At 47.1% G+C, this 21201-nt stretch overlaps 1 protein-coding gene across 2 annotated transcripts in view; it reads right to left on the bottom strand.

Annotated features, from left to right (window-relative positions):
- The window catches only part of IGF2BP3 (insulin like growth factor 2 mRNA binding protein 3), a 96652-nt gene extending 76706 nt beyond the window's left edge, over nucleotides 1-19946 (bottom strand). The window contains exons 1-3 of one of the 2 annotated variants that reach the window (XM_085540572.1): nucleotides 19656-19946; nucleotides 19013-19214; nucleotides 18125-18185 (exon numbers count right to left, since the gene is read on the bottom strand). In XM_085540572.1, coding sequence (XP_085396698.1) covers nucleotides 18125-18185; nucleotides 19013-19187 — 236 coding nt within the window. In that variant the 5' untranslated portion in view covers nucleotides 19188-19214; nucleotides 19656-19946. Of the gene's footprint in view, nucleotides 1-18124; nucleotides 18186-19012; nucleotides 19549-19655 lie in introns of those variants that run through there. The other variant, XM_015853829.3, reaches the window with a different exon arrangement.
- Between the last annotated feature and the right edge of the window lie 1255 nt (nucleotides 19947-21201).

Here is a 21201-nt window from a genome sequence, read left to right as displayed (position 1 = left end):
GAGGGGGAAAAGCTCCTCGGTGTCTGCAAAAACTTCTCTCAGCTGTAAGCTCAGCCAGAGAAACTGCTACAAAACGGCACTGGATTAGCAATGCTGCTCTGAAACATCACGGTAGTCTCACGCAGCAACTTGGAAACCCAACGCTCGCTCCTGAAGCGGAACAAAGAAGGGGACACTCATTCAATATTATAAATACTGGGAAATCGTAACGCTGAAAAATCCCAAACCACATCATTGGCAGTCAATACGCTATTCACTGCGTTTCCAATTGTGTCGTGCCATCAGTCTCTCGCCCTCGTAGACCCAAATTAAAATTCATGAGGGTTTCGCAGCCAGCGGTGCCACTCGCAGAGGGGCCTGGGAACACACGGCCCCAGCTGCGTGCAGGGAGAACCATGCCCCATAGCCTCCATATAGCCAACAGTGGGGAGAAGGGGAGCATCCCGGCCAGAAACACGCACACCAGTCCTCTACAGCTCACATTTCCCTTCACAAGCTGCACATCTGCTGGACCACCTGGCACCCAAACAGACCGAAAGCACGAGCAGCAGCTTCTACGCCCCCTTAACAAAAAGGACACAACACAAGTTGTTGGTGCTTGCTTTCTTCCCGCACAGCTCTGAAGGATGGAGGGGTATGGTGCAAGTTAGAACTTTGCCAGCCAACTCTCAGAGCACAGAAATAACTTCAGTATCCTGGAAGGGATGAGCGACACAGAAGAAACACACCTCTCAATTACACCTTCCTCCACCACATTCAAAAAGAGCTGAAGGGAATGGAGGGCTGCGTACAGAACAGGGACAGTCCCACTGTGCACCTCTATTTGTGGCAATAGTGAGACACCTATTGTACAGAACTGAAAGGTCACTTCAAAACATGAGAGCAGCCATACAAACCACGACGTCTGACGCTATTTACACCATCATCTGATGCCCGCCTGCACCACAAGCAATTGTAGCTCTGTACCCAATTCACGAGCTTTAAAGTTGCTGTTTGTTGATGCGTGTGAAAAGTTAAAAAGAGTTGGTTTTTTCCACATTGTTGCTGTACTGCAATGAGCAAAAGAGGAAGCAAACAAAGCCTTATGCAGACCATAGGGGAGTAACATGCAACAGCACCAGCTAAAAAGGCACGAGATTTCTCTCTCGTGAGATTTGAGGTTTCTCTCAGTTACTATCAGCCCCTACAGGGAAAAGAAAAAAATGCCACCTTTCCTAACACTTCTTAAAGATATTGCCAGCCTATTTCAACCAGGTGGCAAATCGTACACCTGGTGTGTGCTCCTTTTCTACTTTAAGTAGGCTTCTCAATTTATTCATCCATCCTAACTTGGCAACGCAAGTAGCCATCAACTGAAAAGCCTTGGCAAATTGTGCTTCTGCTCTGTAGCTTTCAAAGCCTCCACGTGCTATCCATAGTTTGCAACACACAAATTTGGCACACCAAATGTTTTACTGTTGATGAAAACAGACTTCTCTGAGTTGTCCATAACTATTATTCAGAAAAACCAAACCAATTGCAAATACTCTGATTCTCTTTTCCAGGGGCAACGTAGGTAAGTGGCTCGGTTAACCCAGCCCACTGCTGGTAACTGCAGACACACTAACACCTCTATTCTGTGAATGCTCAGGACAGAGTCTTTGCTTTGGGAGACACATGCACCTCAAACACTGAGAGCAACAAAACAAGGTGAAATTGCTCCTCCACAAGGAAAGGAACATTGGTGCTGTATGTGCATTCAGAGACTGAGATGCAAAGTAGCATCAGATGGATCACATACAAAAGATGCTGTTAATGCTCTTTGGAAGAGCAATTTCTTGTAAGAAAATTCAGAAAACAGGCCCATGGACATCTTGTCAATGTCCACAGCCCGTGAGAACTTTCCATATATCAGAAATAACGCTAAACATGTCTTAGGAAAAGTGGTGGAGGGGAACTCCATCATTTCAGCATTTGTTAATGTGTACTAACCTTCCTTCTCCCTCTGTTCCACTACACACACTTTTTTTCCCCCTTCCATCTACCAAAATCCAGCTGGGTTGATCCCTTAAGCTTCTTTGGGTACACAAAAGACCCCTTCCTCCCCTCAAGGATTTTTAATTCTTTTTTTAAAGTAAGAACAGAATAAATACATTTATAAGGCAAAATATATATGTGTGTGTGTTTTGCCTTTTATATATATATATACACCACACTTTTAATTGGAGTTTCTAACTCTTGGTGCTAGAGGGCATTTCACAGGGTCTCTCAAGTCTGACCAGCTTGGAGAGAAGCACACACACACACCCCTAAGTAACTGCATTTCTGCATTGTCATCTTGCCCACACTCATCACAGGCCCATCTCCACATCTGACCTCCCCAAAGATGCTGCCACCTTCTCCTTAATTCCCATTTCTCAGCAGTAACCCCACACAACGCTCAGTTTAAATTCAGCAGATGATGAACTACACACACTGTTAATGTTAAAAAAACAAAACACAGAACGGCTCTTTAGACATTTTGGTGGAGCAAGTTAAACATGTTTGAGAAGAGGCTGAGCGAACATCAGCAACACTAGTCCATTCTATTGTTTGAATTCAGTACCCATGGGATGGAAAGTAAATGGTCTACCTTCTCTGCTCCAAGGACTGGGCACCCAGCAAGTGCTCATCCATCTCATTCTCTAGATAGGCACCATTCTAGGACAAGTTACATGGGAAAAGCCTTGGCACATCACTCCACAGGCACAGCTGCAGTGTGCACTGCAATCCATCAGTACTGAGAGCCACAAAGACAAGAAGTATTTTGGTGTAAGAAGCCTCGATGTGATCCCCCTGCAGTTACAGGATTAGTGACTACTACACCCAAATGGAAATCGGCTGCTACTGAAATCAGTTCAAGGGGAAGGAAAGAAGGTACCTGGGTTACTCTGCAACCATCAGAACAAAAACAGGGAAAAAAAAACCTTAAGAAATGACACACACCGTTTATTAGCTTGCTCCCCCAGACTGTCTTCAAGCAGCTATTGCTGTACCACAACAGGGTGAATCCGTGCTCTGAATGTCTTTCTAGTGCTAAAGTACTAAACAAATGAGTCCTCTACTCTCAAATTCACATCAGTGTGGCTGAGGAATAGAAAAAAAAAAAACAAAAAAAAAAGCAGGGTTTTTTTAGTCACAACACGGAGGAGACGTGGGGAGATTCTCTTTATCACATCCTTCATGGGAAACATGGGCAGTGCAGCAGATCAAGGCACTACAACAACTCATTCTATAGGAAATGCTGCAGCTTTAGCCTGTTCCCTGGCTTTAGTGAAACTCAACTGGTTTCAGGCAGCCTTTTCCATCTCTTTAACTTGTTCGCATTTAATTCCTGAAAGCACCCATCATTAGTTATAAATCTGAGTAAAACTTCTAAGTCATCTTTACACATACCCTTAAAACATATGTAGTTTTAGATTTATGTTATATTACAATTGTGCATGTAACAAAAATACTCATGAAATTTTGTATATAAGCCCAGTTCATCCTAACAAGTATTTGGGGTACCTGCAAAAGCAAGGGGTCACACTCCTTGCTTAAAGAAAAAGGCACACTTAATTTCTGTTAAAAACACTCAGTAAAGTGACATATTGAGATTCTTATATCACTTCTACTAGAAGTAATTAAATTCTAGAGTATATTAGAAGGCATACTAGAGACACCACTGCCATATTTTATCAAAGCAAGCCATCAGCTTTTGAACCAGAAATTTCCTCTTGATGCCTTACCCGGATAAGAAAGGGGAATGGCTTCAGGTACCAACTTGTTACCAAAAGTCACCTCTCCTTATTTTAATGCTGAGATCTGGACAGTAGGGTATGTGAAATGTTTCTGCTCCTGTGACAGACCCAATTCAGTAGGTCAAGCAGGCAAAGCTTAGATAAGCCACAGGCAAACTGCAGCAATGCTTCCCTTTGTGTTGCCTTGCTATTTAATTCCACACCTGGATTTCAAAGCACTACACTTCCACTCAGAATAAGCATTTCCTATGAAATTCAGAAAAGCCAATTCTCAAGGTTCACACAGGACGTAACAGTTGGATCTCAGCTACTCTTGTCCCACCTCGTCTTACACACAACTCACCACAAGAGCAGTGCTGGTGTGGTGTATCATCTGAGCCCTCAACATGAAAATCTACCTTTTGGATTGCTTCACAGATTCTGCAGTACAGATGATCAGATTTCCTCCCAGTGCCTGTAAAACACTGCATTTACTTATTGCTCCCCTCCAGGAGCAACTGGAGCTGCCTGTGCAGCCTGTAGGCAACATGGCCTCACGCTCCGAGGCACCAGCCCAGCTCCAGACCCCACATGCACTGTATCTTTGGGGTAGCTCCACCTCAGTGCGTGGAAGAGACTGGCTATTAGTGGGAAGGACATAACCCATGAAGCACAACCAGAAGATCTATATTAGCACATCCAAGTTAAGTCATAGAGAACAGGTAAATCGACCACTATGAGCCTGATGATAGTTTTGACTCTTGCGCAGGCAAGTCAGGCAAGCAGCTTTCACCTATTAGCATTTATTTCAAGATTTCATTTTGACAACTCCTCACACCACTAATTAGACTAAAAACTTACATTAATTATTTGTAGATTCCCACAAGTGGTCCATAAAGACATTTTAAAAAGGGAATTCTAAGATTCTTCCATTATCATATTAATGCTGAATGTCTCACTTTAAAAATGTTGTTTTCCAGGTGTTGTTAATGACTGAAGGTTGTTAAGACATTTGTTCTTTTTAATTAAACAATTAAGCCCTGCTTCAATGGGAACTACCAGTATCCTGCAGTAGGAAAAGAACTTTCACCTCCCCTTCACTTGGTGGCTTCCAACATTTCAGTCCCCTCTCTCTTCTTCAAACTCTTTGCAGAAATGGCAGGCGTGTTTTTTGTTGTTATGCTTTGGATTTGTGTTTGTTGCTTTTTTGGGGGGGAGAACACAAAGAGTTGTTGATTAAATGACAGTTCCTATTTCCTTCTTAGAACACGAAGTCCATATTCCTCAAACAATGTTACTACTGAGTTGATTTTGTTGACCGGATATTTTAGGGCTATAGTCACTTGTCATTTATTCTCCCACCCCAACAGCTAAGTTGCAATTAGCTGGGATGTGGATAACACCAAAAATACTCAGAATGTATAAGGAGGACTAAAAATAATATGTTTAAATGCAGAAGTGCTTCTTAGACACATGAAAAATTGTCTAGAAACTGTCCTAACCCAACCAAGTTAATAATCCCTTAGTAATGGGGCATAATGGTTTTTTGTTTCATTCCCCACCCCACACCCCCCTTTTCTCATCTGTCCCATCCCTTCCCTTGGCCACCATAAGAGTCAGAAGCTCCTTCTATATCCCCTTATTTTCCTGGTGCCCACAAGGCTGCTAGATAAAGCAGCCAACATTCCTATTATGGACCAATTGCAGAGTTTTACACCGGCTGCAGAAGCAGATCTAGACCAAAGTTCATGCACAACATCCATGCAACACAAGATCATGCTCCAGACTTGGGATCTCTAAGAGGAATTATTTAGTTTTAAAAATCTTGATGAACTGAGCTCCTATTAAAAATGCAGAGAGGTAGAAAGAAATGAAGCAGGACACATCAGAACCATTTCTAAAGGGAAAGAGGGTCCAAAATCTTAGGAACTGAGAAGCCAACAAGACACTGTGCTCTGTGATGCAGTTGCTGGACAGACTCTACAGCACTTCCATCTGCTTGACTTCCCCCTTTACTTTCCCAGTTTGCTCACCCACGAGACTATATTTGCTGAGAATACTGGAAATGCCTTCCAGATTCCTTACATCGCAGTTACCAAGTAAACATAACACATTTTGGCCAACTTCAGGTCAGCTTCAATTGAAACAAAGGCTATTCATACTCAGGTTAAGGTGACTGTATGCTATGCATTAACCATTCCCACACACTTCTGCACTGGACGATGTTATAGAAGGCTCAAAATAAAATAGCAAGGGCTGCTCTAACTCTACCACACACAGCACATAACTTCTGTTGTGTAACATCAAAAAGAGGGAAACTATTTGCTACCTTTTTTGCTAGTAAATACCTGATTTAAGCCTCTCAGCCTGAGGGCACACTGAGTGCTCTAGAGCTTAACTGGAGAGAGGCTTTAGGTGTTTAGGGAACACAAGGATGCATCACAGCGCACACCCGTCTACAGCCGCACCATTTCACCCCACACATAGATTTATTATTATTACTATTATTTTAATGAAAAACCAACCTACCCAGTGCCTCTCTTTGGCTATTCTATGAAATAAAGATGACAAATTTACATTCAATTCCACAAATTCTCAGTAAATGAAGATCTTTCTAAGGGTCTGAGAGATGTAGATGGTACTTTCTGGAGCTCTCAGCATACAAGCTTCTTGAAGTGATGACTAGAATAAAAAAAAGTCAGAGCCAAAGGGCTATTGTAAGAGTACAAACTTCAGCTAGCAGACAGGCTCACTAGCATTTCCATGATACAGGAAGGATATTTAAGAAGTACTAACCACTTAGACAACTGCCAGCCTACTTACACGTAGATGGGTTTTTGCAGTTGGATTTATTTGTTGCTGGTGGTGGTTTAAGCTTTACTGCTCACCCTTCAGTCTCAAGACAAAGCAAGAAATAATTAAAAAACAATGGCAAAACAGCTGTCTTTTAAACCCCCCAAGACCGAGTTAAGAGGAATAGACTTGAATTTGTATCTCACCAGGCTTACAACAGTAGAAATGTCCAATTTGTCATACATTTCCAATGATTATTGCTTTAAATAAGATCTTCCATCTCAAAAGATTCAGCGTAACAAACCTCGCTGACAACCAAAGTTTTGTTTTTCTGGAAATCAGACTTTTAAAGTATGAACTGATGCACATAACTAAGACATAAACTCTCACATTGACGCTTTAGTAATTATTTTACTGGTCTATACACTGATCTATACAAACACCAACAAAAATTAGTAAAGGCAATTCCATGACACCTTAAAGAGGTTATAAATGACAGTCAATAATGTAACAAGCCTCACAGAAGCAGTACAGCCTGTGAGTTATGTACTTCCATCACCAAATCTTTTTTCTTTCCTTCCTTCTTGCCCTCCCACAACTCACTATCATAGAAACTGACCACTGTGCAGCATGGCTTCATCATCCTTTTGCTGACCGTCACCACGTGCAGGACAAGAAAGCTGAATAAATCAGTCCCATGGCTTTCAAACAGCACTGCCATTTTCTTCAATTAATATTTTCTGAAGAATTTAATTTTTCTCCACAATGGGGAAAAATCCCATTCAACCACAAGTAAAATACGCGGGGAAAACAGTACCACTCTATTTCACAGCTGCACTTTTAATCGCAAATATTACATGTTGTTGAAGATGATTGAACACTCTGCCCTCAAGAAGTTCAGTGTGTTGATCTAAAAACACTACTGGAAAACATGGCTTTATGATTTAAATGACTTATGAACCAAATTTGTAAAGTATTATCTACAGTAGTTTTTCCTGTGAACACAGGTCCTCACAGCTTCTCTTTTTTTCATTAATATACTGTTAATTCTACCTTCATTAAATGCTCTTTTTTATATTTATATATTTATATTTAAGAACTGCCAAAGCACCCTTCTGTGCTTTCACCACAGCAGCTCTATTTAGCATATACAAGGTTACTATGAAGGCAGTCCCTGAACTTTCACACCAGTCCTTCACCACGGCCTCCAAGTATCTACCCAAATGAAAAAGCCCAGTAACTAAAATGCAAGTAGTAACAGATCTTAAGGTATGAAAGAAATTGTCAAATGGTGAAATGTCTCCACAGTAAATTCATGCTTACAAACACTTGTACATAAGAGGAACGTTTTCTTCCGTAACCTTTACAGTTATTAAATAATTTTCCCCCACCTTTATAATATTATAAAGCCCCCCCTGATTTTGGGAAGCACTATGAAAGCGCTCGTAAGAGAGCCACCATCACCTCTTAAATAACCCCATTATTTTTCATTTCCTCCTTCCCAGAGTCCTGAAAACAGCCCATCGTGTGAGGGCAGCCAGCATCAACCTCTCCCACTCTCACTGTACATTCAAAATCAACTGTTATGACCAGAGAAAGTTCCTGCAGTCCTGAAGGCTGCACTGTACACACAGTGGAGCAGATAAACATTTAAACTATTTTAGTTCACTCTGCATTAAGCTGAGATTTGAATAAAGCAAAAAAACCCACCAAAACAACTCTACACCAGACTGTAGCTAAGTGACTCTTTCATAAATGTAAATTACGAGTTTATGCTCATTAGAAGCAAGATTATTTGCCTTTAATAACTTGTTTTCAAACACGATATTTTGAGATATTTAAGTCAAGAGAATGAGCAGAGTTTGTATGAGTGACAATGATAATTCCGACCAAGGTTACCACATTATTTAGCAGTTGATTGCTCCAGATTCAGACTGTACACAGATCTGCGAGCTTACTATCACACCAAGACAGTAATTACCACCTTCCTTGCAGTTCTGCAGTACAGATGACTGAGAAGGACGCTGACATCGGGTGGTCCCTGCCCCCAGCTCTGTGGCAAGTTGCCATTAGCAAGCACATGGCTTAGCACAGCTCCAACACCTCTCACAAAGCTCTGAAATTCAGCAGTTCCACATGTACCCACATGTGCCCAGCTAGTGAGGGCTGAAGAAAAGCATTTTAAAGAAGGAATAGAGAGCAGAAAAAAGCTAAAAACACCCATTACTAGAGGAAAGAGGGGGAAAAAAGAGTCAGCTTAAGACGACAATGATGCTATAAGATAAGGAAACCATTCTTCCTTGGGAATCACTGCTCCCTCCCCCCTAACTCCAGTGTCTGTGTGTACTCTTCCTTCTCTTCCCACCATCACCGCTCCAATTTCTGCTTATTTTGAATCCCTCTTGCACCACTTCCGTGTCATTACAGGACTATAGAGTGAGACAAAGAACCCAAGCAGCCTCACCTCCCCCCAGCCTCAAGGAGTGCTTTAAGGGCTCCTAAACCACGTGCACATCACACACAGGGTGCTGGGGCGTCCTGGGCTGGATGTCAGAGGAGCAACAGCAGCTCAGGGCATCCGACTTACAAACAGCATTTCCCGAGCCTTGCCTTATATCACTATTATCTCCCCCCTTCTTTAAATTGTCCTTTTTAAAGGGTACCACCCAAGGAGACCCGCTCAGCAGCACGAGGCGGAGCTCCCTCACGCTGCAGCTTTCCCGGAGCTCAGACCGGCCCCGTTCCCAGCAGCACGATGCTCAGCCGTTAGCACAGCTCGCCTTTCCATCCTAAAAGCCACGTTGTGGAGCCGCCGTGCCCCGCGGAGCAGCGCTCTGCAGCACGCTGCCACCAGCGCTGCATCCCCGCAGCCGGTCGGGCGCTCAGAAGCAGCGCTGCCGTGCCGCACTGCTGACCCCAAGCCAACGTGTGCACAGCCTGTGACAGTACAGAGAGTGAACTGTGCGGACAGGTGCTGCGAGAGCAAGGGTTGAGACGAAGAACAACACGCAGAAGCTTGTGATTTACTACAGAGACGGGCAAAATGAATGCAATTTTGTGATTTTACCGAAGCTACTCAAACACAAAGGGAAAGCAATCTTTAACTCAGCCCAAAAGTACTCTGCAAATTATAATGACAAATCTATCTTCTGCGTTTATCCTCTAAATCGTTCTCCAATATGACTTTCAGAGAACAACACAGCTTCGCCTTTATCCAGACAAAGCACATGCCGTGCACCTGAGAGGATAACTCCGCTCACAACTTGGGACTGACTGAGCAACCACCTTCAAATCTGCTGTACAAAGGGTGTGTGCTCTGCCACTTCAGCAGAGTTCACAGTTCTGTGTTTAACACAGGAGCTGGAACACACTCGCATGTGCACAGGCATTTCTTGTTTAAGACGGCAGCTGGGGCAAAAGGGATCGCAAACCACACTTATTTAAAAATACAAATAAATAAACCAACACTCTCAACTTCATAACAGGAAAATGAAGTCCTGTAAACAGAGATGCAGCACAGCTCAGGAAAACAAGGTGAGCAGCAACTCAAAGCGTGATGCCAGGCTCAAACAGGACCTGACCGTTTGGTATGAGGAGGCAGAGCACTGAGCACCAAACTTCACATTTAATGAATAAATAAAGCAAGAGCCAGTGGTCACCTACTGTCACCATCAGCATTTCATTTTTTTAAGGTCTTTTTAAAAAGTTCTTGTGCATCTCAGGATGAAGCCGTACTAATAGAGCGAAAGCAGTTTTACACCATTGCCACAAAGCACCGGCACTGAACCTGGGAGAAATTAAATGCTGAGTAGGCAGCACTGCAAAGAAAGAAGAAATCTGTGCTCAAGCTTTAAGAGCTGTCCATTGCCCCTTTATTTTGCACGGGTGATTAGTATCAGTTTAAATACCCATGCTGCACCATAGGATCCTGCTGTTCCTTTAGCACACGTTAGCAAATCTACAGAACACCTGTTTAACTACACGCTTAGCATCTCTTACTGTACTTGAAAATGAAAAATAATCCTAATTTCTGTACAGCTTTAAATACCTACAGCTCTGAAGAGGACGCGTTACTATAAAAGTAACCTATATGAAAATTCCACAGTTCATAATTCCTTACAAACAGTAAGGAATGAGCAACAGGGCAGTGCAGCTTTCCCACCAGGGCCTGAATCCCCACAGCCTTGTTGTACAGCAGCTCACACTGCAGCACCTGGACCCACAGAGACCAACACTGCTAAAGGTCGCAGAAGCTCTCACTCAACCCCAGAGAGCAGCTGCCTCCACACACCCCAGATCTGGTTTTGCAAAGGAAAATGGGATTCTTTCAGTCACTGTGGGGCCCCGATGGGAAGAACCACACAACCTTGATGGCACAGCAATACCCATCTGTAACCAACCAGTGCATAATACTCCTAGATGAACGATGTTTTCTCCTCACATCACGTGCCTACAGCTGCTGCAAGTCCTTCGCTGAAAAGCCATCTAAAGCACTTCTATCAGAACTCACAACAGGAAAAGGAAAACATGCCGTTTGCACATTATCTTGTCTCTTATCTTGGATTAAACTACTGCCTGAATTCCTCAAACGTCTACAGAATGTTTTCCAAGTACTGTCCTACGGACACATTGCTTTGAATTTTTTACTCTAAAAGTCAGAGGAAAACCTGAACTGTTCCTGTGTGATAACTGGAAAAGTTACCAGCATTTCAGGAGTCTCCCACACGTGTGTAAAACAAATAGTTCATTTGATGGCTGAAAACAAATTCCTGGGTGACCCATCCTGTAACAGTTGTACAAATAAAGCCCACCAAACAACCAGCAGTAGGAATGGGGGAGGGAAGGTTACACTTATTTACTTATTTTAAAGGGAGATCCTCCCCTTTAACAGATGATGTATGCACGTTCCTGGTACAGATGGGGCAAATTTCTGCACCATGACACTTCAGACTCCATTAAGGTGCAACAAGCTCCATTTTTAAGGCAGGACTGGCATTCAGTTTTTTAATCAATTTACCAAAACGAAGCTCTGCTACTTTCAGAGGGGAAAATGAAATGGACACTCAGTGCGGACCACGTATTTTAAAATTGCGTTCCTAAAGTTCAGCTGAGCATGAAAGTTAATCTTTCAAAAGTGAACATTCATCTCCGATTGTGTTCAAGTGTGCTAACACTAGCAAAAAGAAAAGAGCCACTGCCAACAACGCTGGCTGCTTTTATAGGTTCCTCAGATATTTTTAGTAGATTTTACAGTAGTGCGCTTGTATAATATAATGTTTCTTACATATTTTTACACACTCTATATATAGAGTATATATTACACACACATATATATACACACACACACACTTAGAAACATTTTTCTGCATTATTTCTGACCAAGCTATACTCATGATGGAATAGGGCCCATCCCACCTGAAGACCTCTCATTCCAAGACTGTTTCAGTACTTAGTCCCGTATCCAAGAAGCATCAGATCCTTCTTTGACTTATTTTGTTATCTGTGCTCCAACCCAAACCTGGTCCAGACTAACAGTACTGAATGCCTTGTGTTCTCTGTTAGAGTCAGGTTTCCATTCAGATGAGAACAAGGTGATGCTGGTGCACCATGAAGATGCAAGCGACAAGGAGACACTTTGGTGCTGTGGTTGCACAGCACAGGAGGTTTCTCCTATGCAAACTCCTGTAAGAACGCATTCCAGCAGAATAACAACATTATAATTGAATATAGTTTTCCGTATCAAATTTCTATACTCTTACGGATAAAGCACCTTTTTCCTACCTGCTTTCTCGCTGCTGCTTTACGTTCAGTGTGCTAACATTTACCCTAATATTGACCCTAGCAGCACATTTGATTTGCCAAGTGTAAAGATATTTAACTACAAACATGAAGATTTTCTTCTTGTCCAAACATATGTATCTGTCAGCACCAACTAATACTGCAGATTCTTATTCCCTTTTGTTTTCCCATCTTTCCAATCTTTTTTAGAAATTATTCTCAGTTTTAGATTACCTGAAACATGCCCAAACATACAGAAGCACGTGCTTCTATGCAGGAACTTCCCAAAGGCAGGTTGCTTACACTATAGGTGACAGGAAAGAACAACTGCCCCCAAAGTGCCTGCTCTGCTAAGTGAGCCTCAGGAGACTGAGGAGCACCTAATCTGCTTCTCCACAGCACACCCCATGGCAAGGGTCTCCCCACAGTTTTTCAGATCACACTGTCAGCAATGCAGTCTTTATTTGGACAACAGGTGTAAAATTGCAAAGTTGCAAGATGGAAATCCATAGAAATGTGCATTCTCTGCATGTCCAGGGAAATATAAATATGTAACATAAATATATGTGGATTAAACCCTCAGTACTTCTGGTGACAGCGTCACCTGACTAGACAAAATAAGGAGAAGTCTTTAATCCTAGCTAACACGAAACTTTGTACTCCGCTTCAGCCAAGAGAAAGAACACGCAGATAACCACGTTGCATGCTTTAGAAAAGAACTGCCCTGCAACACCCCGGATGCACATACTGCACCCAGGCACTGCTGAATGCTTCAGCTTTGCTCAGACATTTCCACCTATCCTTGTCCCTCCGAAAAGATGAAAAGTTACTCTCCTGACATTTTATAACGTTTATTTTTTGCCCCCATGCTCCATCCATTTTCTTGTTTTTTAAAGGAGCAAATTTCAATTAATTTCAATTTCAGATCAAAGCTGACTCAAACTACAAGAACAAAAACCTGATGCCTGTGCCACACCACACCTGCCTCACTGAGCACAGGACAAAGCCACCAGAAAAGAGCTGTACTGGTTCTCCACACTTCTCTCCACTGATTATCAGAAGACTGGGAGGAAAAAGCCTTCCAAGTTAAAATGTTTTTAGGGAGAAGAGCAAACTTAAGGAGGTAGGACTCATTTTGGGAGCCCTTAGCACGGCTGAGAAGGTGTATTTTATTTCTGCCCGTGTCCCTGCTCAAAAGCATTATGGAAGCTCCATGTTTTCTGTTAGGGAGATAAATGCCAAAATCTTCAAGAATTTTTCAGGTCAAAACTGAGCATTTGAAGTCCACCCAAAAGCCAGCCAGAAACCATAAAAGGACTCCAGCCCTGCAGAGTCCTATGCTCTGCACTTAAAAGAGCAACTGATATGAATATCCCCCGTTTTGGGGTTTTTGGTGTTTTTGTTTTTTTAAACAAAAATACCACCTTCAAGGGCTCAAAAAGGTACAGACGGGTTCTCATTACTCACAGAGTAAGGATAAAAAGAAAAATTGGGAATTTTTAAATGTTTCTCATTTATACTCCGCTACTCCCACATTATACTACAAAAACCGCTATTTTTCATTCCTCCCCTTCTGGATTTACCTCCCTACACACAACTTAATGTCTACTACAAGTATGCTCTCCCAACAAAACAAAAAGAGAATGAGACCGAGCTTCCAGGGCACAACTTGGAGGGGGGTGGGGGGTTCATATACTTCAGCTAATTAAATAAACTGCAGCAAAAAAGGATGTATTTTTTTTTTTAAACCATGAGATAGTATGAGTAGTAATAAAATTTAAGCTTTTGACAACTCAAGAGAACACGGTCAGCAGTAATTTCTTGTTCTTGCCATCACAACTTGCCCACATAGGAATCACAACAGCTATGCAGGTTCACATTTTCTACTACAACTGCAAGCTTTCAAACAATTTTTTATTTATTGAGAAGAGGGGAAAAAAATATCCCTGCCCACATCTGCAAACAGAAGTGTGAGAACAGAGAATAAAACTTCTGATTTTACATCACAAATCTTGACTTTCCGCTCTCCAAAACACTGATCTGCACCCAGGCACGGCCTCAGCCTCCCTCCATAGAAAAGGGCACGAATACGGTTAATGAGTGACATTTTCTATCACATCTCCTTACATACAGCGTGCTTAGCCCTGCTTCGTGTTTACAGAAGCAAAACTAAAAATGTCTGCCACTAAATTATTTTTAAATACCCACGACTGTGGTAGCTCCCCTGCATAGGTTGGCCCTGAAGCCTTTTCCCACTGCCCCGCGCACACACAACACACAAGCCCTAATTATACAAGAAATTAGCAACCCAATCCGACAGCACAGCACGAGGCTCCCACGGACGGGTTTTGTGAGGACTTTGGGGCCTGCTTCAGATCGGCCATTGCCCGCTTGGGCGTTACATGGGAGGAGGCCTCACCCACGTGGCACACCTTTGTCACCCTCCTCTCACAGAGAAACCCCCTCCAGCAGAGGGAAAGGGAATTTATTTTCTCAATAGAAACAAAGGGCCCCCAGAGATGTGGAGGAAAAAAAAAAAAAAAAAGAAAAATTAACCTTCCAATCAGAGAAAACACCTCGTTAATGCAGTTCAGGTGTCACCAGTGATTTAAGCACCTGGAAGGGATAGGCCCAGCCCCAGGTGCCCACATTTGGGGTGTGACAAAGGGGAAGGGGATAGCACAAAGTGACAACAGGGCCATCTCAGCAACCAGGCACAGCATGGGAGGCCTCGCAAGGTGCCAGCTGCTCCCACCACGCCACAAGGCAGCACCCAAAGTCACGCCATGTGCCGCACAGCACCGGCCCCTGTGAGGAGAGCTGGGCCACCATGAACCGTGCCCCACGTTCCTCTGCGGAGCATGACTTGCAGGCTGGATTATTGCAATGCCTCCACACAGATTTGAATAAAATGACCTAAACCTTTAAATATTGCAACAGCCTTCCCTCCATGCAGAGGGGTCCGAATGCAGAATTTCTGCATTCCTTTCGTGTTCCCTTGAGATTTCCATAGTAAGACAGAAATCTACGCCGAAGCTTATTAAAGACTTTGCACCTCCCCCAAAATAATTCCCCACCCTTCCATCAAGTAAACCTTGACCAGGCCCCTTATTTCAGCACAGCCCTTGTCTTTAAATACTTCCAGGGGGAGGGGAGGCAGAGCCACACACAGTCCTGCACAGCAGGTAGGGAGGTAATTTTGCAGGCCTGGGTGTGCCCACTCCCAACATGGGGATCCAGCTGAGGCTGGAATGCAGCCACCCCAGCCCTCAGCCCTGTTTCAGCCATCGGCATCGTGGCAGCCCTGGCCTATGGCACCCTGACCTCCCGTGCATGACAGGGAGATGGATGGCCAAGCACTCTGCCTCCCTTCCCATCCTCCTCTGGAAAGACACCCGCAAACCACCAGTGGGAGCAATAGTAGCCATACACTCTTTAAAAATAATAATAATGGAGGGATCTGTGAGGCAGTGAGCTGGAGCTCCCCACAAAGGAGCCTCACAGTGACCAGGGGGGCAATATAACACTCTAAATACTTCCAGTGCACCACAAACCAACTTTCGCTCTTAAGAAGCATCACTTGACCCGACTTAGTTGTACAGTCACAGAGAGGGACGGGTTTGGTGTATTCACTGATGTTGTGAATGGTGCCACTCCTCTGGCTGGTTCAGAGGCAGAGGAGCACACAAGGCCCCATGGAGGCCTGACCAGCACCCCCTACATCAGGAGATACGGGGGCTGCAGGAAGTTACTATGAAAACACGTTAACAACCAGCTTCACCAAAACAGCAGCTCGGGAAGGCCTTGCTCTTACACACACCTCACCACCCCACATACACACACCATCAGCAATGTCTGGAGACACGAAAAAAATCCCAACTTCTTGACAACCCCCCCCTCCTCCCTTCGCCACCCCCAAAGGGAAAAGTATCCCGCATCTATAAAAGGAGCAGGAAAGGCAATTTTACACACAGGGGCCACCGAACGAATTTTAAATGGGTTTCTATATTTGATTTTGGGAGAGGGGGAGTAGAAACAAAGGGGAAGGAAGTGCAGCCATGAGAAATGCAAGTTAATTTTCTCTTAAACGTGGGCATAACTCAGAGCTGTGTGTGCTTTAACTAGAGAGGTCTTCGGGAGAAACAAGGCGGATAGACTGATACAATTGTATCTGCCTCTTTTTTTTTTCCCCCAACCCCATTGCCATGCCCATATGTAGGCTGGAGAAGTGCTAAAGTCCAGGGCAGCCCTGTTCCCAACCCCACTGCAAGCAGATCCACACTGGTGATAGCTGGGAATTCACAAACACAGGAAGACACCAAGAAGGGACTTTTACACCTCGTGGATCACATCTGACGACTCAGAGAGCAGCAAAATACATTGAAGCGCATTAAACGGTGATACAAAAAGTTTGGGGGGAGGGGCACAGCAATGTTCAGTTTGCCTTCACCATCAGCAAAATTAATTTGTTTTCAACAACATAAGCAGAGTAATTTGTGCAAGATTAAGGTGAATAAAAACGATATGCCTAATTATTATGGAAATGGAGAGGAAGTGATCCTCGTGCGTCCCATGGACTCTTCCTCCTTAAATCTAAAAATACGTTCCCTCCACAGCAATTGCTTTTTATGTACAGAAGACCCAAAATACAGAGTGCTGCAAACCAAAGCCACGTATCTTGCATAACAAATGAAGGAGCGCACATAGTACATTAATTCCCAATTAAAAGAAGTACCAAATGCAACCACAACGATCAGCATAGTGTGAAATGGGCCAGAAAAGATTTGGGGTTTTTGTTTTTTTAAATGCTCCTTCACTAAACCCAAAATCCTCCGCGCCTTCCCCAAGCAAAGATTTCCTCCAACACCCAGCAGTGATTAAACTTCAATTCCCAAAGCACCCCCAATTACTACATCCAAATCCTCCTTTTCCAACCAGCTACTTTCAGAGCACCGTGCTTTTAAAATAAAGGCTGAAAGGGCAGAAGCCCCTCTCCTGAAATTCCGCGGCCAGACCTACTTTTCATGCTGAAGAATGGAGCTCAGAAACAAGCACGTGGAAAGTTTCGGCCCTTTTGCTGCTACTATCTGCAGCACGCCAGGTTCCCTGCAATCTAACGTTTGTGGCCGAATTGCTACAGGCAGCAGAACAAACACCGCCCTGCCGTATCGCGAGTATCGCCTCCGCACACGAGGCCCACTCAATTACTACCTTGAAAAAGAAAATTAAACATGCATCTTGAAATTAAGGGCTCGTTAATCCAGCCCTCCTTGGGAAGGAGTCACCCTCCTGCTGCTTCGCTACACCGGCTCGAAGGAGATAGAAACCCTCTCGCACACAGATAGTCAACCACAGCCCTGCACCGCGTGCCTATAAAACGCTCCGGACTCCAACATGGCAGGAGCAGAGAGATGTACACAGCAGCGTATTTACACGACGCGTTGTGCTGCTGGAGTTCATGTGCTCGCCGCTCCACAGCCCCTCACTGCAGCTCCTGCTCACACACCACATTTTAACTCCTCCACGGAACTTTAAAATACCAGCAGCCCTTCCCAGCCGCAATGCAATAAGCTGAGCATTCCACAGGAAGACCTCGCTCTTTTTCTTTCTTTTTCTTCTTTTTATTTGATTTTATTAAATCCATAGAAACACGGGGGGCCATTCTAGCACAGAGCACGCTGCTGCTGTAAGAAAGCTGCCCCTTTATCTATAAGGAAGAGAAAGCCAAGCCTATGCATTTTTCAAATCACTTCTCACTGGGGAAACACGGAGGGAAATAATAATAATAACAACGAGACAAAAAGAGAAATTACCTTTGTCTTTTAGGCACCGAATGCTCAACTTCTATGAGTTTTCCGTGCAGCTCCACTTTACCTGCGGAGAAGAACAGAAGGGAAAATATTGGAGAGGGGCCGTGCGGCTCTCGGCAGCGCAAGGCAGCAGAGCGGAGCGCAACACGTTAGAGCCCATTCATCGGCCGCGGGGCAGAGCGGGGCGGCAACAAAGCCGTGGCCGCGGGGCCGCTGCCCCCGAGGAAGAGCTGCAGGGAGGGCGAGACGGGCTGCGAGGGGCCGAGGGCCTCCGACCCGGCCCGGGAGCACGCGGGGAAAGCGGCCCGAGAGCGGCGGGGCCGCCGTTCGCGGAGGTTCCGCTAAGCGGCTTCACTCGCTGTTTTTATTATGATGGTCTTGATTAGGTTTTTTGGTGGTGGCGGTTTTTTTGGTGCTGTGTTTTTTGTTGCGTGGTTTTGGTGGGTTTTTTGTTTTTTGTTTTTTTTTTTTTAAATGCACAAAAACAGGATGTCGGGGCCGGGAACCGGCGCGCTGCTGGAGGCGGTGATGGGTGCGTGAGAGCGGCGAAAAGAAACCGAAATAAATACCGGGTGGAACGGGGAGAGGGGGGGCGGCAGGGCTCCCACCTCCCGGCTCGGGGCATTTCGGCGGGCAGCCCGCGGCCTGCGCCGGGCTCAGATGAGGTGCCGAGGGGAGGGAAGGGGGAGGAGGAGGGGGGGGGGTGAGCACCGAGGGCCGCCCGCCCCCGCGATGGGCCCCGGGGTGTGGAAAAAGCAGGGGGCCGCGGGCACGGCCCTCCTCCGCTTCCCCCCTCTCACCCCCCCCGGGGGCCGCCGCCGAGCCGGGGGAGTCTCACCTGGGCGCAGGGGGGCACCGGGGGCCGTCGGGGGTGGGAGCGGGGCCGCTCACCTGAAAGCGCCTCGATGGCCTTCATGGCCCAGCTCTCGTCGGGGCAGTCCACGAAGGCGTAGCCCGTCTTCACCAGGAACTGGCCCGAGAAGGGGATCTTGGAGTCCTTAAAGAGACTTTCCAGATCGAGCGGGCTGACGTTCTCGCCGAGGTTGCCGATGTAGAGCTTGTTCATCTTCCCGGCGGCGGCTGCAGCCCTCGGCTGGCGGGAGGAGGTGGGGAGAAAACAAAACGCGATGGAGGAAGGAGAGAGAGAGAGAGAGGACGGGGAGGATAATCGGCTCCGCGGCTCGCGGCCCTCCCTCCCTCTCTCGAGGGGTGAAAAATAAAATGAAAACGAAGGCGAACGGAGCCCTAAGTGCGTGCCGTGCCACCCGGGCGCATGGGGGGCCGCGGGAACAGCCGGCGCCGGGCCGCGATGGCGGGCTGAGAGAGGAAGAGGAGGAGGGGAGGGAGGGAAAAAAAGTACTTTTTGTCTTTGCCCCCGAGCCCCTCCGGCAGCAGCGGGCGGACTATGGAAATGTCACACTACGTGCGCTCAGGCACCGCCTCTCGCTGCAAAAAAACACACAGAGAGAGGAGGGGAGGGGGAGGGATGGAGGGAGGGAGGCAAAGAAGGGGAAGGAAAAAAAAAAAAAATTACTTGAATATTCCGGCTTTTTGAATGAGCCACGTGTTCAAACTACAAATCAACTTCTCACGTGAGGAATCCCGGCTCTTCAATTAGCGAGCGGCTGAGCCGGAGGGGGGGAGGGAGGGGGAGGAGAAGGAGGAGGAGGAGGAGGAGGGTCGGGGTGAAGGCCGGGGGGGAGCCGGGCGGGACGGGACAAGTTGAGAGCAGAGGGCGGGGGAAGGGGAACGCGGAGCCGGGTGGGCGCAAGCCCTGCCCCCGCCTCTACCCTTCCGCCGGGGGGGCCCCAGCCACCCGAAAAGGAGCGAGCGAGAGGGGTGGCGGCCCGAAGAGGGAGGGGAAAAGGCACCGCAGTGCCCGCCCCCCTCCCCGCTCCTCCCCGCCGGGCCGGGCCGGGGGATTGGGCAGCGGCGGCTCCGAGCCCGAGGAGCCGGGAGGGTCGGGGGGGAGGAAGAGAAGGAGGATGGGGATGAGGATGGGAACGGGGGGGTGGGGGGAGCGGCCGCGGCTGCGTGCTGGGGGGCTGCGATGGGGCGGGGGGCTGCGCAGCCCCTCCGGAGCCCCATCTGGTAATGGTTGTGCGATGCGGGCGTTACGGGAAGGAGGGGGGAAAGGGGGGGAAAATACACGAGAAGGGAAAAAAAAAAAGAAAGACAAAGGGGGCGGAGGGCAGTGGGGGAGGATGGGGACCAGAGCGGCGCGGCGGGACCTCGCTTGGGGCACCGGGGCCGGGCCGGGGGCACACAAAGGGCCGCGGCCCCATCCCCCCAAAGCCGTTTGCGACTCGGCCGGGCGGGCACGGCGGGGGGCTCGGGGGGGGGGAGGTGGGCTCGGGAATGCGCCCGACGCCGGGGAGCGGAGACGGAAACGACAGCCGGGCCGCGCTCCGTGCGGGCGGCCAGCGGGGCTCGCAGCGCCCGACGGAGGCGCGTCCCTCCCGCGGCGGCCCCGCACGACCGGAGCGCGGCGATCCGCCGTTCCCCCCGCGCCGTGCTCGTTCCCACGCGGGGCGCGACTCGGGCACCGCTCGACGGGGCGGCTCCTTTGTTCCCCTCGCTCCGTGCGGGGCTCCGGGGGCGTCGGGGTCGCTCCCTCCCGAATCCACCGTGCTGCCTTCCCGCGCCGAGCACAGCCGAGAGCGCGGAGCTCCCGTTGTGCGGCAGTGCCCGCGGATCCGCGAGGAACCGGGATGGGCGAGCGAGGCAGCTCGGGGCCGGCTGGAGGGGCCGGAGGGATTGTCGGCTTGACCGAGCGGGCTGGGCTGCGCTCATCGGAATTTAAGCACTACTTCCGTTTTGTTGGAAACGAGCAAATAATTCTCTTTACATCCCCCCCCCCATCCCCCGTTTCCCCCCCTCCCCCCCAGTTGTATTAACCTCCTCCTGGCTCTTTAACGCCGGCCGAGGCATTTCCCGAAATGAATTTGTGTTTCATCGTTTCAAACGTTCTGGTGTCGTTGATAGACACAATGATGTCAGCCCAGCGCAGCCCCCCGCCAAGCGCCCCGCGCTCGGCCGGAGCCGGGCAGCCACGGGCCGCCTTCCTCGAGGCTTCGTTT

Source organism: Coturnix japonica, chromosome 2 (assembly GCF_054131305.1).
Source record: "Coturnix japonica strain WE chromosome 2, WE-NBRP24, whole genome shotgun sequence".
Classification (NCBI taxonomy): domain Eukaryota; kingdom Metazoa; phylum Chordata; class Aves; order Galliformes; family Phasianidae; genus Coturnix; species Coturnix japonica.
This window is presented reverse-complemented; position numbering and strand designations above follow the sequence as displayed.